The 19,322-nt window shown below is 44.3% G+C and overlaps 1 protein-coding gene across 2 annotated transcripts in view; it reads right to left on the bottom strand.

Annotated features, from left to right (window-relative positions):
• Window positions 1–335: 335 nt before the first annotated feature.
• Window positions 336–19,322, bottom strand: part of LOC120933357 (voltage-gated hydrogen channel 1-like) — a 64,754-nt gene continuing 45,767 nt past the window's right edge. The window contains exons 4-6 of one of the 2 annotated variants that reach the window (XM_040346554.1): window positions 16,278–16,387; window positions 7,728–7,763; window positions 462–535 (exon numbers count right to left, since the gene is read on the bottom strand). In XM_040346554.1, the coding sequence (XP_040202488.1) occupies window positions 7,743–7,763; window positions 16,278–16,387 (131 nt within the window). In that variant the 3' untranslated portion in view covers window positions 462–535; window positions 7,728–7,742. Of the gene's footprint in view, window positions 536–7,727; window positions 7,764–16,277; window positions 16,388–19,322 lie in introns of both variants that reach the window. The other variant, XM_040346546.1, reaches the window with a different exon arrangement.

Genomic DNA, 19,322 nt, shown 5'->3' on the forward strand with positions numbered 1-19,322 from the left:
GGACCTGATGGTAAAAGAAAATCCCTTTAAAAAAGAAAACAAACAGGAAAAAGTTCACAGTGGTTTGTATAAACAGGATGCAAATTATAGCTGTGACATTCCTAGTCTGACCAGCCCGCAAGTGCCATCTTTAAGTACTAAAGTAGTAAACAAGCATTTACAAATAATGTGAATTGTACAAAGCTACATGAATAATGAAGATAAAGATCGGAGTGTACAGTAACACTGGCATAAAATAAACCATATTGAAGCAACAGAATAAGTTTGAATTTCAGATTAAAAGTAAAGAACAGAAAATAGTAAGCATTGTAGCAAATACATTTCTTGAAATGAGGAAAAAAAAGTCGCCAACATCTAGATGGAACAGACCAGTACAAGTTACACAATTTAAAATAAAAAAAATGATTATATACTATAATACAAGTCCAAGCAGGCCAAGAGACCCTCATTTTTTCGCCTGTTTCGTAATCATGCCTCGTGGTGGCGTTACTGGTCGGCTTGCATTGGGCTTCTTTTTCTCTGTAGGTTTTAAAATCTGAGAAAAAAAAAATAAGTTTACATTAATGATTCCGTGTAAAAAAAGAAATCGTTTAACCACTGAACAAGCCAACTACTGTGCAAACATTTTTAACTGAAACAACTGGAGTTCTATGAAATGCATATGTTCAAGACCCTACCATTTTTCAATGTTTCCAAAATAAAAGGCACAAAGTAATGTGTGAGTGTTAATTATGCAAGACTACACAGAAGCAGCATGGCACATTAAGTAAACTATTTTCAAGTGGTTGTAAAACCCATACATATTCCCACTGAAGTGACAAGCCTCAGGCGATACAAAGATGAAAATTCCTACAAGTTCGATCTGTTTTTAGAAAGCTATAGAGAAGGCTGCAGATGAACAGGTCCAAGGCCATGTCTCCGCTTGCTACAGGACATTCTCTGATCTGATATATGAACACAAGCAATGACTTTGTCAATTCTGGTTTTAGAGTGGTCATTCACTGGCTCATTTAATAGACTTCCCCTTTGAGGACTCCATAAGAGTACTTGTCACCTGCCAAGCTGGTAGCTTGGCTCTGAGGAAGGGGGTGCATCCCCGAAACACATCAGCTTTTACCCCTTGTGATACAGCATGTGTCTGCACTATTCCACACTGGTTTTATGGCTTATTTGAGAGTTGCACTTTGCGATTACCCATTTTTTTACTCCATTCAATAAATGTCATTGGCAATTCACTAGGCGTGCACACCTTCCATTTTGCTTTGTTTTCGTAGTTTCCACCGAATTACCCGAGGAAAAGTTCAGCAGCCACCTAGTCTTGGAATACCGATGCCCTTGTTGCTCTTTAACATAGAAGGCCTCTAGAGCGTTGGCAGTGACTATCCCCATGGCCTATGCTTTCAGAGGATCTAGTGTTTGGGGGTTTAAGCAATTTTCTAGCAAAAGGGGGGGGGGGACCCACACACAAAAGTGTCAGATACCTGGTCATCCTCTGGTTCCATCCACCAGCCCTTAGGTCACTATAAGACAGCTTTCCTGGTGCCTCCATGGCAGCATACCAATGGTCATGGCTCCGCCCCCACTGACCCACAGGACCACGTAACTCTCTCAATAAAAAAGAGCTCCCCCCTCAGATAGGCATTCTTTTTTCTGTCCTCATCCCGCAGGATCATATTTCAGCCCTACCTCACCATCCATGGTGTAACCGTTGCAGGTTCATGCTCTCCTGCAGGACGGAGTCCTATGGCTTGGGCTGCTAAAGGCGCCAGATAAGTATAGGAGCCCATTTTTTTTGAGGATTTTTTTTGGGGCACTTGTGTTACCTCCAGGAGCTTATGCTATCTCCTCTTCAGGTATTTAGGCTGACTATTCCACATCCCGGGGGGTGCTCCTCCAGTAATAGGGCTTTACCACTATGTATTAGGATTTCCAGCTCTTACCGCCTGTATGTCTCTCTCCTCGGTGGGACGCCGAGCGTCTGTCCTCCCCACGAGCTGCAAGCGCTTCGCGCGGGTCACATGACGCAGTTTGTCATCTCGGGGGGGCGGCGACGCGGCCGCGCATGCGCACTGCGCGTTTGGCGGCCATCTTGGTACTCCCAAGACTTTAAAAGCAGCCTGTCTTTTTCAGTTGAGAGCAGACTGTCAGTGGGATAGCATCGCCAGCACTTGTCTCCTGCTGGATTTCCTCTACCAGAGCAATATGGATCCTTGCCAAGGTACTTTTTGGACGGGGCAGTGGTAAAGGAAGTGTGTGTGTGGGTGTTTATCATGTATATATATGTGTATATGTGTATATATATATATATATATATATATATATATATGTATATGTATCTTTAGCTGCACATTATTTTTTTTTTTCTCTTCTTCTGCTCTTCTTGCACTGGTCTTTGTATATCAGGGGAGTTAGTTTGTTTCTTCTTTTTTTTTATTTTTGTTTAAAACCAGATAGTAACCATAGGAAATTCTTAATTTGCCCTTAGCTGTCCTGGACATAGTCATGCCAATAAAAGATCCTCAACATTCCACTAGGTAAGGGCTGCTACAGAACAGGTAAAGTATTAGTAATAGTAAAAAGAGCACTATCACAGACATACTATAAATCCTATATTCTGGGATTTTGTCTCCGCAGCCCGCAACGAGACGCATCTTACAGAGCCTCCCGCGACAGAAGCTCAGGAGGCCATAGGAGTTCAGGCCATCCACACTCTTCAGGCCGCAATTCCAGCAGCCATCGAAGTTCTTCCCACCAGTCCTCTTCCAAACCTAGGGGGGATGACTGTTGGGTCTGTGGGAAAAAAGCCCTGCCAGGCAAGTTAGCCTGCGGCCAATGCTTCTTGGAGGCTACTGCAGAAAAACAGGTGTCCACAAGCTCGATAAAAGACCTTATCAAAGAATCCATCAGGGAATTGGCTGCAGCACAAAGCACTCCTTCTCCTCCTTCTCCCTCGGCTGAGCAAGAGATCGCGGGTCCATCCACCCCATACCCGGGGGAAGAGGGCCTGGACGAGGACTTGGTATCAAATGAGGAAGAGATTTCAGCCTTTGACTTTGGTCTGGTGGAGCCATTTGTAATGGCAGTCAAGGACGCCATTCAGTGGGAAGAAGAGGGCCTGGAGCCTCCGTCCAAAACAAAAAAATACTTTCCGCATTTAACAAAGAGGGTGTCTAATTTTCCACTTATGGAGGAGATTAAAGGGATCATTCTAGGAGAATGGCAGAAAGTTGATAAGAGGCCTGTCGCCTTTAATTGTCTTCAAAAACTGTATCCGTTGGCCGAATTGGATGCTAAGATCTTTGAATCCATTCCAACTGTGGATGCCTCAGTCATGAGGCTGGCAAAAAATTCGACCCTACCACTAGAGGACTCGGTCTCCTTCAAGGATGCTTTAGACCGGAGGATCGATGCAGATCTTAAAAAGATGTACCAAGCAACTGGCGGGGCTTGCAAACCGGCGGTAGCCTTATCGTCTGTTTCCAGAGCCACCAGGGTGTGGACTGACAACATTGAGACAGCTCTCAGAGCAGGCATAGACACCGAGGAAGTCATTAAGGCATTAGATGAGTTAAAGCTGGCATCAGATTTCATGGCAGAGGCAGCGATAGATGTCTTAAGAAGCTCCTCCAGGGCCATGTTGTATTCAATCACGGCCAGAAGAGCCCTATGGTTAAAACCATGGGCAGCAGACCCATCTTCGAAGCAATCGTGGTGTCGCATTCCGTATGATGGGAAAGCACTTTTTGGGGAGAAGATGGATTCGGCAATTTCAAGAGTCACAGGAGGAAAGAGTGGTCTGATCCCTCAAGATAGAAACAGAAGGAAGAGATTTTTTCCCAGGCCTGGAGCTCAGCAGAGAGGAAGGGACTCAAGATCCTATCGCCCGGGTTATAGAAGGGGCTGGAAGGGGTCTCAAGCTTCTTTCCTTAAGCTGGGGAAACCAAAACCCACAACTTCTGTGGGTGATTCCCAAAAGTCTTTTTGACTCCCCTGCCACCCAGACCAGCCTAGTGGGTGCAAGACTCAAGGCCTATGCGCAGGTCTGGGTGGAAGGGTGCACCGACCCATGGGTGGTGTCCACCATCCTCAGGGGACATTTTTGGAGGTTCAAATCTCGCCCTCCTCCATACTCTTTCCAAGACACCAAGATCCCGGCGTCCAAAGAGAAAAGGGCAGTATTATTTCAGTACATCCAAATACTGTTACAACAGAAGGCAGTGTTACCAGTCCCAGCTTCAGAGACGAACTCGGGATTCTACTCTCCCGTCTTCTTAATTCCCAAGAAGACGGGGGGATGGAGACCCGTACTGGATCTAAAAAAACTGAACAAGTATATCAGACTGGAACGCTTCAAGATGGAGTCTCTGAACACAGTAATCTTATCAGTCCAGCCCGGGGACTGGATGGTTTCCATAGATCTCCAGGATGCATATTTGCACATTCCAATAAACAGCCAGTTCCAGCACTTTTTACGGTTCAAGGTGGGCGGCCTATGTCTACAGTTCCAATGCCTCCCGTTTGGAATCTCATCAGCCCCCAGAACGTTTACAAAAGTACTAGGGGCCATTCTAGTGCCTCTTCGGGAAAAGGGGATACGAGTACTATATTATTTGGACGATATTCTAATCTTGTCTCAGCAAAAAGACCTCTTAGAGGAGCACACCCAAACAGTACTAAGCACCTTGTCCAGATTCGGTTGGTTGATCAACATAGCGAAAAGCCAGCTAAAGCCAACACAGAAAATGGGTTACTTGGGGGCCCTATTCAACACCCCGGAGAAATCAGTTTCTCTTCCACCGGAAAAGGTTCCAATGTTGGTTCAAAAAGTAAAACGAGCAATGAGTTCCCGCTTCATGTCAGCGTCAGAGTGTCTGAGCCTCATAGGCTCCTTCGCTTCATGCATCCCAATGGTAAAATGGGCCAGATGGCACCTACGGGAATTTCAGCTAGGGTTCCTAGCCCAATGGGGGAAAGAACATCTCAAGCAGAAGATAATTGTGTCCTCTTCGATGAAATCCAGTCTATGGTGGTGGACAAGACCCTCCAATCTATTAACTCCGCGACTCCTAGGTCCAATTACATGGACCATTCTTACTTCAGACGCCAGCCAACTAGGTTGGGGGGCACACACCCAAGACAAATTAGTTCAAGGGAAGTGGCCATTCAGTGCGGAGGGAGTGATATCCAATATACTGGAACTAAGAGCGGCCTGGATGGGGTTTCTACATCTAGCACCTCTTCTCAGGGGCAAACTGGTCCTTCTTCAAATGGACAACCGTGCGGTGGTGGCCTACGTCCAGAACCAAGGGGGCACGCACAGCAGGGCATTATTCAGCGAAGTAACTCCAATAATCTCGTGGGCAGAGAAGAATCTGTTCGACATACGGGCATGCTATATTCCGGGTCCAGAGAACCAGTTAGCCGATCACCTATCAAGGTCGTTCTGCAACAACAACGAATGGTCTCTAGACCAAGAGGTCTTCAACAGGATCTGCCAACAGTGGGGGACTCCCCAATTAGATCTTTTTGCCTCACCGCTCAACGCAAAGACTCCTCGGTTCTTCTCAAGAGCACCATGTCCGACAGCAGTGGGTACAGATGCTCTGATCCAGCCTTGGACATTCCAGTTGGGATATGCCTTTCCCCCAACTCCCTTGATTCTGAGATTCCTCCAGCGTCTGACAAAGGAAGAAGTAACCATCCTAGCGATCATTCCATATTGGCCAAGGAGGCCGTGGTTCCCGCTATTGGTCAGTCTATCCCTGGGCAATCCGACAGCTCTACCTCTCAAGAACAACCTGCTGACTCAGGGCAGTTTCATCCACCCGAATCCAGAGATTCTGGATTTGAGGGTCTGGATATTGAAAGGAGGAGGCTGGGGGATATAGGGTGTTCACAAGAGGTCATCCGAACCCTTTTGCTCGCAAGAAAGTCTTCCACGAACACCACTTACTACAGGATTTGGAAGAAATTTGTGACCCTAGCGGAATCCAACCAGTTCAATCCACTGTTTCCGGAGGTTCATAATATTTTGTTATTTTTACAGTCAGGCCTAGACCTAGGTTTAGGACACAGCACTCTAAAGGTCCAGGTGTCTGCCATCTCAGCCTTAACAGATGTCAGATGGGCACTTAATCCACTGGTGGACAGATTTTTGAAGGCGGTTCTGAGACTTCGCCCGCCCAGGAAATCTCTATACCCCAAATGGGATCTGACAATTGTGCTGGAAGCCCTAACACGTTCCCCATTCGCTCCTACAGAAGGTTGCTCACTAGAGGACATTACCTGGAAGACAGCCTTCCTGATTGCAATCACATCGGGGCGCAGGGTGTCGGAAATCCAAGCCCTGGGAGCCCAAGAGCCTTACATCACATTCTTTCCAGACAGGGTAGTACTACAGCCAATACATCAGTTCATTCCCAAAGTACCTTCGGTCTTTCATTTCAATCAAGAATGGGTACTTCCAACATTTGAAGGAGAACAAGCATCCACAAACCTGCATGAGCTAGATGTGGCCAGATCCTTAAAACATTATCTTAAGGTGACACAGGAATTCAGAAAGGACCAACGCCTCTTCATCATGCCAAAAGGGGCAAGGAAAGGAAAAGCAGCCTCCAAGTCAACAGTGGCAAGATGGATTGTAGGACTCATCCAGAAAACCTATCGGGCTAGTGGTCTTCCTATTCCCAAGGCAATAAACGCACATTCAACGAGAGGAGTCGCCTCGTCCTGGGCAGCCCTGGCAAGGGTCTCCCCGGAAACTATCTGCAGGGCAGCAAGCTGGTCTTCCTTCGGCACCTTTATGTCCCACTATAGCCTTGACCCGGCAGCCCTCACATCGAGAGACTTTGGGAGAAAATTGCTAGAACGCTCTACTCTATAATTATTAAATATATTTTTTTTTTGAGCAGTACCCTCCCTGTAAAGCGAGTTATTTGACCATTGGTATGCTGCCATGGAGGCACCAGGAAAATGGAAAATTGAATACCTACCTTTCTGTAATTTTCCTTTCCTGGTGCCTACCCATGGCAGCATACACCCTCCCTTATGGACTGCTCTGCGGTCTGAGGGCTAGTAACTAGAATGCCTATCTGAGGGGGGAGCTCTTTTTTATTGAGAGAGTTACGTGGTCCTGTGGGTCAGTGGGGGCGGAGCCATGACCATTGGTATGCTGCCATGGGTAGGCACCAGGAAAGGAAAATTACAGAAAGGTAGGTATTCAATTTTCCATTATAAGGCCCAATGGAAGAAGCATGGCATGCAGTGAAGCACTACACATCCGACACCTGTTCTCCTGGATGTTAAGTACATTTTTTGCAGGCAGGACTTTTTATAGAAAAAGTAGGGATGCACTCCCAAGCCTAACATTAAAGTATTACTTGTACATCTATCAGTTTCACTACAAATGCATTGAGCTCTGTAGACTGAACTGACAACTTTCATCAACATTTCAAATTTCCCGATATAAAAGCTATAGAGCAGATCACTTTCGTAGAAAAGATCTTTCAGATGGACACAATGGGGGAGATTTACAAAAAAACTAGAGCACCCAGGAATCTGGTGCAGCTGTACATGGTAACCAATCATTTAACTTAAGCTTTAAAACCTGGAAGCCGATTGGTTTCTATGCAGAGCTGCACCAGATTTTGCACTCTCCAGTTTTAGCAAATTTCCCCCGATGCAACCATGTGTGCAGCCCAAAATAAGAAATAAGGTTTACAACATACCTGGAAAGAAAAAAATTAATATCCATCTTCAACCACCTACAACAGAAAAAAATTGATTTACAATAAGATCAGGAGGGAAGACAAACAGCAAAATCGGCACACAGTCATTATCCTTTAACCCATAAAAACTGATCAGACAATATGGATTGGGGGGTAGGCAAACCTCAGTTTCTAGTGTCACTCATTGCAACCATTTTTGAACCACCACTTTTAAAGCCGTTCTTTGCCATTGACAAAACAGTTAAGGGATTTTTTTAGTCAAAGGGGTTGTAAAGGTTTGATTTTTTATAACCTCTTACTGGCTCTGTGCAAGGGTTTTGCACAGAGCAGCCCCAATCCTCCTCTGAGGTGCCCTGCCGGTGCTCCTGGATGCTACCCTTCATCGGGCGCCCCCACTGAGTTGCTCGCCATAGGGGCACGCTCCGTGTCCCATCATCAATGGATGCAGCAGTGTGACTCACCCCCGCCTGTGCCACTGGGCTCATAAGCATCGCTGGAACGGATGGGATCAGGTAACAAAAAAGGGGGGCTCTGGGGGGTAGCTGCGGCAAAAGTTTTTCACCTTAATGCATCAAGGTGAAAAACCCATGAGATTTTACAATCCCTTGGAAACAAAAAGGTTATACTAAACAGTGGTGTGCAATTTATGGCATTTATATGGAGTTTTTTTTTGTTACTCGAAATGGTCGATCTGCGATTTTTAGCAGTATTGCAACATTGTGGCAGACAGGTTGGACACTTGACACATTTGAGACCATTTACAGAGCGATGAGTGCTATAAATATGCACTGATTATTATGTAAATGTCACTGGCAGGGAAGGGGTTAACACTAGGGGGTGATCAACTGTGCTCCCTATGTATTTTCTGTGGGGGGATGGGACTAACTAGGAGAGATGACAGATTGTGTTTTTTGAAGCTCTGAATTTCAGGCACCATGCGCCGAACCTTCAGAGCGCATGTGCCGCTGACTTCAGCGGTTCCATGCAGGGCAAATATCTCCTATACAATACAGGTTTAGGAGGAGATGTCAATTAGAACTTTTTAACTTCTTTTAACCAATTAGAGAAACAAACACACACACCTCAAAAGCATAAAGACAGAAATTGATACATGCAGTGGGCCAAGTCAAACAATTTTAGTAGATAAACCACAAAATGTATGTTTAAAACAATGACGAACAGACAAACGTCAAGACCAAGAGAAGTGCACCTTATGCAGACCCATGAATAAGACCAAGATAACAGCAGCATGTGGCAATTATGCAATAATAAATCTAGTGTTCACTGTTATACCCTTCAGTCCAAAAAAACAAAAAAAAAGGTCAATGCTCATGGAGTAAAATGTGCATATCCCCAAAGTCAGTCTACTGCATAGCTGGAACCAATAGGGATAAGGGTAACTGGTTAAACAAATTGTGCCGACAGTGTCCTGATTGTGTTTGGACAACCCAAGAAGGGGGGGAAACATTTTCCAATGGTCTAGAGGAGGCATGTCAGACAGAATGGTTGTGTACACATTGTAGAGCCACTAAAAACACTCAGTGGCATATCCACTCCAGTATGGCCTCCCTCGCATTGTAGCATATGGCTGCAAAAAGCAATGGGACCATTTGTAATCCAAAGGTTGTAAATATTGCAGTTCCCAATTTCTTGGAGGGAAAAGTTCACTTATCTGATTGAGAAACCTGGCCAACTCCTTGATGGTGCAGCAATCAGTATTACATTGCAGGGTGCATTCAAAAGCACTGACAATTGGATGTAGTCACAAGGTCTACAGGGTCATAAGGCTAAGACTCTGGCAAGTCCTGACCAGTTGAACCAGTCGTCGCCAGCTGCTTCAGAGGCTCGGTCAAGTGCAGTCCTGTGCAAAGGCAGTGCTTTAAATGGCAGATATCCGCATGGTCATACTTGAGTAATGGACAATGAGAAAAATATTAAATCTCCACAAGAGGGAGACAAAGCACCAAAAGCCAACTAGTTTGGAAACATGACATGGTGGCAAGAAAACCTCATACTATTAATTAATGGATTTATGATTAAGGCCCCTTTCACATGGACAGGGGGATCCCAGCGGGGTTGTTTTTCCCCAGGCAGACCACTAATGACTATGGGCAGGTAGATATCTGCGGAGATGACACCTGCCTGCCATCAGAACCACTCAAAACAGATGGTTATACGGTCGCCATCTGTCCAGCGGATCAGATGAAAGACAGGCAGATCCATTTGATCTCCCATAGAGGACAGCAGAGCTCCGACAGGTCTGTAATAGTGAACAGAGACAGCTGACACCCACCGGCTCAGCAGGGATCTCCCACTGGGTGGATCCACTTTGTGTGAAAGGGGCCCTCAATAAACAGGTACTAAATATACATGCAGTGAGCTAAAAAGTGAAAAGAGAAATTACACACACTTTAAGGAGTTGTAAAGGAAAAACATTTTTTTGCTGAAATGACTGTTTACAGGGTATAGAGACATAGGGCCAGATTCAGAAAGGAGATACGACGGCGTATCTCCAGATACGCCGTCGTATCTCTGAGTCTGGCCGGTCGTATCTATGCGCCTGATTCATAGAATCAGTTACGCATATATTTCTATTAGATCCGACTGGCGTAAGTCTCTTACGCCGTCGGATCTTAACTGCATATTTACGCTGGCCGCTAGGGGCGTGTACGCTGATTTACGCCTAGAATATGTAAATCAGCTAGATACGCGAATTCACGAACGTACGCCCGGCCGACGCAGTACAGTTACGCCGTTTACGTTAGGCTTTTCCCGGTGTAAAGTTACCCCTGCTATATGAGGCGTATATGCGGCGTACCAATGTTAAGTATGGACGTCGTTCCCGCGTCGAATTTTGAAAAATTTACGTTGTTTGCGTAAGTCGTCCGTGAATGGGGCTGGACGTCATTTACGTTCACGTCGAAACCAATACGTCCTTGCGGCGTACTTTGGAGCAATGCACACTGGGAAATTCCATGGACGGCGCATGCGCCGTTCGTGAAAAACGTCAATCACGTCGGGTCATGGTTAATTTACATAACACACACCCACCTCGTCACAATTTGAATTATGCGGGCTTACGCCGGCCTATTTACGATACGCCGCCGCAACTTTCTTTTGAGAATACGGCACTTGCCTGAAAACATACGCCATTCTACGTGAATCTACCCCATAATAGTTAACGGATTCCTTTTAAAAATGATTAAAAATAGATAAAAATCAATCATATAATGTACCTGCAGTTTCAGTTTCGTTTTTGCATGTTTCCTGCTTCTCTGCTGCACAGAGCCAATACAGGGCAGTGATGGTTTGGAAAACGAAACTGATTGGTGTTGAGGGGTATTAGACACACAGTAATCACACCTCCTTGATTAGTGACCACAGAGAGAAATCTCCCATGCCATTTTTCATCAGGAAACAGACAACCAGAAAGTGTTCAGAACAGAGAAGGATTAGAGCAAAAACGAACAATGAGGACATGAAACCAAGACTGCAGTAAGGTAAAGGAAGCTATTTAGCTAAAAAAAAAAAAAATTCCTTTAGTGACCCTTTAATCAAAAAAACAAAGCTTAATCATTCAAGCCAGGAGCCTTGGCTGCCTCAAGCTCCCAAATCCATCAGGCTTCCCACTGGAGGAAAAATTGGTCGAAGTCCACCACCTTGTCATGTGGGATCACCCAACATTTCAGGCCTCAAGGGTCTGGTATTAAATTCTGATATGTTCCTGGAACCGTTTCAGTCCGTTTTTCCCCCCCACAAAATGAATTACAGGAGCAAATGGTCACATGTACCACCCTCAAAGTTTGTCTCTTGCCTATATTGCAGGAGTCTCCATGTAGGTAGCTGTAAGGAGTCACCCTCAGTCATAAACAAGCAAAACTCACAGAAAGTCATTCCCACTTGCCTTGGGAGGCCAGAGGGTTTCCAGGTAATATGATGTACCAGGTCACCCAAAGAGCAAGCCCTCATGTAGATTAGTTGTGGATCCCTGGAAATAAACTTACTGACATATCCTCCCTTAGAAAGCATTGTGCTGAGCAGATGCCTCTAAATTGACTAATATTTTTGGTGTATTGTAAACAGTATTGTGGGGCCTGGTTTATTGTCCCTGACCCCCCAAATCCCCCCCCCCCCCCCCAGTTGAAAAATGAGGGAGTTGCTATCACTGTTCATTGCCCTACTATGCTTTAGCAAGCCACTTACTATGGCTCCTCAAATGAGATCTATTCCTCAAAATCCTGACTTCCTGTTCAAAATCACTATCTTCCGTACAATTATGGCAGGCCCTTAGATACTGGCCAACCAAAATAATTCCGATTAACGTCATCTACAGATTTGTGGACCTTTGGTAGTGCATAGAACACTGGCACCCAGTCTACTTGGAGGGTATTCCACCTTCTCCTTACCATTGACCAAGGCACAGTCAAGGATGGCACTTTTTTTGGTCCCTTTCCTGGTTAATACTGGGAATGGTATTCCATTGTCCATCACCAAGTATACGATGACACATCCTTAGATATCCAACCCGATCCATGAGAACCATCCCCTCCCCCCCCCTGCAGCCTTGTTGATCAAATCTGTATTTGACTATAAGGACTAAGGCTGCCCCCTCATGCTGTGTCAGGTTATACTGTGGGGGGGGGGGGGGGGAATGTTCCCATCGCAGGCTCACGATATCTTTAGTGACTGCCTCAAAGCAAATCACCTCCGAAACTGCAGACGGGGGGGGGGGGGGGGGTGTTGACGGACCCTGGATCTATTGTATAGTCCCAAATCCCTTAGGCCCCATACACACGGGAGGATTTATCCGCGGATACGGTCCAGCGGACCGTTTCCGCGGATAAATCCTCTTGAGGATTTCAGCAGATTTTAATGCGATGGAGTGTACTCACCATCGCATTGAAATCCGCGCCGAAATCCTCTGGCGATGACGTGTCGCGCCGTCGCCGCGATTATGACGCGGCGACGTGCGCGACGCTGTCATATAAGGAATTCCACGCATGCGTTGAATCATTGCGACGCATGCGGGGGATCCCTTCGGACGGATGGATTCGGTGAGTCTGTACAGACCAGCGGATCCATCCGTGGGATCCGATTCCAGCGGATAGATATTCTGTGCATGTCGACAAATATTTATCTGCTGGAATTCGGAAATATCCGCGGATAAATATCCGCCGGAGTGTACACACCATAGAATCTATCCGCTGAAACCCATTCGATGGGATTTATCTGCGGATAGATTCTATGGTGTGTATGGGGCCTTAGTCTCAGGATTTTCCTTGAAATGGCCTGTGCGTCAGTGTTACCACAGATCTCAAATTCACCATAAACTCGACAGGATCTTCAGTGTCAGCTTTCTGATCTACATGTCCCTCATCCCAGAGGTCAGTCGGGTCCCCAAGCGCACAATATTCACACCTAGTTAGGCCTGACCAAAACCCCAAGGGTCCCAGAGGGGTATTTGTCTTTTTTCCCCTATCAAGTAGGACCTGAAAATCTATTTCCTTGCAAAGAGATGACCTTAGAGCGGAGGTCCACACAAAAAGTGAACCTCTGCTTTTTGGAACCCTCTCCCTTTTTGGAACCCTCCCCCTTCACATTTGGCACCTTTCAGGGGGAGGGGGTGCAGATACCTGTATAATACAGGTATTTGCACCCACTTCCAGGAATAGACTCCTGCGGTCATGCGCCCCAAAAACCAATCCTATCCCCCCGCGCTCTGTGTTTTGGGAAACAGGTCCCAGAAGAAGCTGGTGCAAGATGCGGACGAGAAAACCCAAGAAAGAAGCAGAGGAAGAAGATGGAGGAAGAAACCCGAATGAAAGCAGAAAAGAAGAAGATGGAAGAAGAAGAAGCGTGGAAAGAAGACATTAATAAAGGAATTGTCAAAAACCGGCTATTGTCTTTTGTTTACATTTTTGACACTTTTTTTTGGTGAAATGATAGAGGTACAATGTACCCCATTACCATTTCACACAGGGGGGGGCGGGATCTAGGGGTCCCCTTTGTTAAAGGGGTCTTCCAGATTTCGATAAGCCCCCTGCCCGCAGACCCCAACAACCACCGGCCAGGGTTGTGGGGATGAGGCCCTTGTCCCCATCAACATGGGGACAAGGTGCTTTGGGGGGGACCCCAAAGCACCCTCCCTATGTTGAGGGCATGTGGCCTGGTACGGTTCAGGAGAGGGGGGGGTCGCACTCTGTCCCCCCCTCTTTTCTGCGGCCGGCCAGGTTACATGCTCGGATAAGGGGTCTGGTGTGGATTTTTGGGGGAACTCCACGCCAATTTTTTTTTAAATTTGGGGTGGAGTTCCCCTTAAAATCCATACCAGACCTGAAGGGCCTGGTATGGATATTTGGGGGAACCCCCACGTCTTTTTTTTTTTTTTACCGCGGGGTTCCCCTTAATATCCATACCAGACCTGTACGGCCTGGTAATGGAATTTGGGGGGACCACACACTTTTTTTTATGAATGAATTTGCTCAGAATTGCCGGGAGCCGACAATTCATTATAGCCGCAAGTGATTTTTTAAATGACTTTTTTTCCGTCAGAATGTTATTTTGAGCAGGGAAATCACGGGAAACACGCGCTTTTTCACATGCTTACTTTACACCCGCCCTAGGTACGAAATTTAAAGGAATATTTCACTTTTATTGTTGCACTTTAAGCATTATTAAATTCACTGCTCCCGAAAAAATGGCCATTTTAAAAAATAAAAAAAGCATTGATACATGTCCCCTGGGCAGGACTCAGGTCCCCAAACACTTTTTAGGACAAAAACTAGCATTTTAACCTTGAAAATTAACACTTTTGATTTCTCCCATAGACTTCTAAAGGGAGTTAGGTGGCGGCTTTACATATTTAATTGCATTGCGCTGGCTGCCCAATTAAGGATTCATCCGGCGCGCCAATTCAGCCATGAACCGGTGCAGCGCATTGCTTTCAGTAAATCAGTCCCACAGTGTATCTAGACATTTTAGAAATTGTCACCAGCGGGATCCAAAAAGCCTTAAGTTCTGGGGTATTGAAAAAGTGCCCAGACACTGGAGGGGTGGACACTACATACGCCAACTCAGTCGTAGGGAATCTGTCTGGATTTTTGAAACCAAGGTTATGTCGCCCGCAGGTCTTAATGTAGATTTTAATTTAAATTGTTTTATTTCTAACAGATAAAAAAAAAAAAAATTGTTTTGCTTTTTATTGTATTGTGTATTTTACATTTTTATTGTATTATAAATGCATAAGTGTTTATTGTTTATTTACGGTGGTTGTGGATGACGTCTTTTTTGTATATTCTTTATATATATATATATATATATATATATATATATATATATATATATATTACATATTTTAAATAGTTTTAATTAATATTTCTAAGGTTTTTTATATATTTACATATTTTTAATTATTGGTATGTTCCCCTTTAACGTTTACGTTTAATGTTTACGATTTGCATAGATTGTGGCCAGTCTATGTTATTTAGTGGTGAATCATATATCATAAGCACCTTAGTTTATTTAATTATATGCATAGCAACCCTCTCTTCATTTGCATCCACTCCCCTGGTTTAATATGATGTTATTGGGATTAGTAACGGTCTGTGATTGGCCGACTCTCTCAGTGAGTTGCAGTATGGTTGCCATGCCCCTGTATTAGTTGTTATGAGCAGGACGTCTTTGTGTCATCCTACCTTGCGCTGATGAAGTCCCGCCTATGGACGTAACGCGTACGAGGGGGAGGAGTCACGACAGACGTCACCCACAGCCATCGCTGTTGCAATTGTTTTCTATGCTGTCTGTAAGCACTCGCGTCTGAGTGCCAACTTTGTGAGTAGTTTCGCTTTTGTTTTATCTTTGCAATTAAACACTCCTTATACAGAGAGCACTAAATTGTCTTCATTTATGTTTCATATGCATGTTGGAGACAAAGCTCAGGACCTTGATCGACACCTTTGGTATGCTTAATCGATTAGATGTTCTAAGTAGTTATACTGGGAATGAGTTACATGCCATGTGACCTATTATAGGTCGAATCAGTGAGGTGAGAGGCCACTGTGTGCGGTGGAGGGATTTCTGGCCACGTTTCATCCACATTGCATTCCGTCATTTTCATTGTGCCTTTTCACAATCACTTGTGGACTGTTTCTTCTCATGGACATTATTTATTAGTTTATATTTACATTTTAGGTTGCGCTGCACTGCTTTTATTGTTATATTTCTTGAGGGATTTTATATGAATTTACCTTAAGTGCTGGCTTGCAACCATTATTTACTGTTACATTATTTTCAGCGCTGAATTATTTTTCCTATTTACTAATACACTTTTGCACACTGGTATTCCAATGTTTCTCTTCTCCCTCTTTTCCCCCCATCACTCAGCTAATATGACCCCAGTGCTGACAGAGAGGAGGTGGGTTAGTAGTTAGGACTCTGGTGGCTAGAAGGTTGTAATGGTGCATAAGAATATTTTATGAGTATTATCAAATGGCAATTTAAAGAATATAAAAAAATTGTAGTTGGTCACATGACCAATAAGTAGCATATTACCTGCTGGGAACACTGCTGTTCCAGTTGAGATACTCTTTCCAGTAAAATCTCATTCTTGTCCTTGAATTTTTGGATTTTGTCTTCTGCTTTGATCACTGACAAACTGGAGCCTTTTTAAAAACAAACAGGAAAAATAAAGATTTAGATATTTATACATGAATGCATACATGCTGTGAGCTGAAGTGGCAGGCTATCAAAAAGATAATTTGCAGTCCTCTGTACCCCCTGTGACACCACTCCATACGTGGCACTGTTGGCATGGATTATTGTTCAAACTTCTGGTTACCAATGCAGAACCAAGTCTGATGTGGTTCCACAGTAAATTGTGTGGCCATATACATGATGCTGATAATACAGGAGTATTCAGCTCTGTTATCACCTTTCTGCAGCACAGATTAGCATACTGTTGAAGGGCTAAATCTCCAACAGTTCTACTTAGCGAGTACCATTTTTGTGGATGTCAGTTCTTGGACTAATGTTTCCTAAACCTGTCCAATCCTTGCAACAGAGTATGTACAGCTAGAATTGTAAAATGTCTCAGCACAATTTGGCTACCTGTGTGGAAATCCCCAAAACATAAAACTACTGGTCTAACATTGAGCAAAGAAAATAGGTTTTCAATGCTTTGGTACATGGTCCCTTAATGTACTGTATAGTCCTTTTCAAGTTTCTTTTTAAGATGCACATCTAAAAGCCAAGTTTGATTTAAGAATACTGGTATTAACCACTTGCCGACCAGCCGCCACAGTTTTACTGCGGTAGAATGGCACGGCTAGGCAAAATAACGTTATGTTACGTCGCTTCGTCTTTTGGCCACTAGGGGCGCGTGCCGCCAGCAGCTCGAAGCCCAGCAGGCGCGATGACTGCCGGGCACCCACAAAGTATGAACACCGATCTCTCTCTCTCTCCCCCTAGAATGTCCCACCCCCCCCTACAGTTAGAACACTGTTAACCCCTTGATCACCCCCTAGTGTTAACCCCTTCTCTGCCAGTGACATACAGTAATCAGTGCATTTTAATAGCACTAATCGCTGTATAAATGTGAATGGTCGGCGCCTAATAGAATGCACCGTAAGAGGAGTTATTATGTGTGTAATATGTCTATAACGACTTTACATGTCTATTCGAAATATTGATTATTACTGAGAGTTGGTGGCCTTTTAATTGTATTGTTCCTATTACTGTGTGAGGACTGGAAAGAGGGGGCAAGAGCCAATGCTGAAGAAATGTACATAGTTTATTTTTGTGTGTGGCCCGTCGGGCCTTGTATGTATTTGTTATGTCAAAAGCAATAAATACAACTTTCAAAAAAATAAATGTGAATGGTCCCAAAAATGTGTCAAGTGTCCAATTTGTCTGCCGCAATATCGCAGTCTCAAAAAAAAAAAAAATCGCAGATCGCCGTTTTTACTAGTAAAAAAATAAATAAATAAAAATGCCATACATCTATCCCCTATTTTGTAGATGCTATAACTTTTGCGCAAACCAATAACTATAAGCTTATTGCGATTTTTTTTTTCCTACTAAAAATATGTAGAAGAATACATATCGTAATATCAGCCTAAAATGCAGAAAACACATTTTCTTTTTAAATGTGGGATATTTATTATAACAAAAAGTAAAAGATAGTGTTTTTCAAAATTTCATTTGAGTACATCATTGCACGACCGCGCAATTGTCAGTGAAAGCGACGCAGTGCCAAATTGTAAAAAGTGCTCTGGTCAGGAAGGGGGGGGGGGGTAAAATCTTCCGGGGCTGAAGCGGTTAATGTTTCAAGAATCTGGTTATGTATTGTTTGTAATGACAAATCTATTCCAGGGCAGGTATATTTGCTCATTATATACTCGGCATGTATTGTTTCTTCTGACACTGCAAGTCTGCTGCATTGAAAACAATGCAACCCCAGTAGGGCTGATAACTTTTTCTTTTTAGGCAATATACCCTGCCTATACTGGACAGTATAAAACCTGCATACAATATACTGTCCAATATTTAATCCATTAACAAAAATAGAAGGAAACAAACATTTATCATGTCATATCAAAAGCAAAAATATGTGCACTGAAATGACTCTATAATTTACTTTTCGCATGTGTGCCAATGCTTTTTTGTTTACAGGTTTTGCATGACTATACAAGTCTATAGGTATGAAAAAGCAACTTGAGGCAGGTCAACGGAATTCTGAATGATCTCAGGAGCGTCGCAAACTGATATCATTGCCACTGGCTTTAAGGCGTTCTTTTTATAGTATTATTGCTCTCAATAGAAAATTCCCACTGTGGTTTAATATGTAATCAGATGGATTCTAGGCTCAAAATTTACCTTTCTGTAGGTATATAATTGTTCGATTTTATAATGTGAAAAATTGCTTAGTGCACCTGCTTCAATGCTGTATAAATATATATTTTTAAGCCTAGACTCATTTGGAACAATTCTGTTTTACACTATATTACCAAACGTATTGGAACTCCTGCCTTTACACACACATCAACCTTAATGGCATCCCAGTCTTAGGCCCCATACACACGATAGAATCCATCCGCTGAAAAATCGCAGCAAATGGATTTCAGCGGATAGATCCTATGGTGTGTACACTCCAGCGGATCTGTTTCCGCGGAGATTTATCCCCTGGGATGGATTCCAGCAGATCGAATATTTGCTGACATGCCAAACAAATCCATCTGCTGGAATCCATCCCAACGGATGGATCCGCTGGTCTGTATAGACTCACCGGATCCATCCGTCCGAAGGGATCCCCCGCATGCGTCGTAAATGATTCGACGCATGCGTGGAATTCCTTATATGACAGCGTCGCGCACGTCGCCGCGTCATAATCGCGGCGACGGCGCGACACGTCATCGCCAGAGGATTTCAATGCGATGGTGTGTACACTCCATCGCATAGAAATCCGCGGAAATCCTCGAGAGGATTTATCCGTGGAAACGGTCCGCTGGACCGTATCCGCGGATAAATCCTCCCGTATGTATGGGGCCTTAGTCCATAGGGTTAAAGATTGGGTTGGCCCACCCTTTGCAGCTATAACAG

Source organism: Rana temporaria, chromosome 1 (assembly GCF_905171775.1).
Source record: "Rana temporaria chromosome 1, aRanTem1.1, whole genome shotgun sequence".
Classification (NCBI taxonomy): domain Eukaryota; kingdom Metazoa; phylum Chordata; class Amphibia; order Anura; family Ranidae; genus Rana; species Rana temporaria.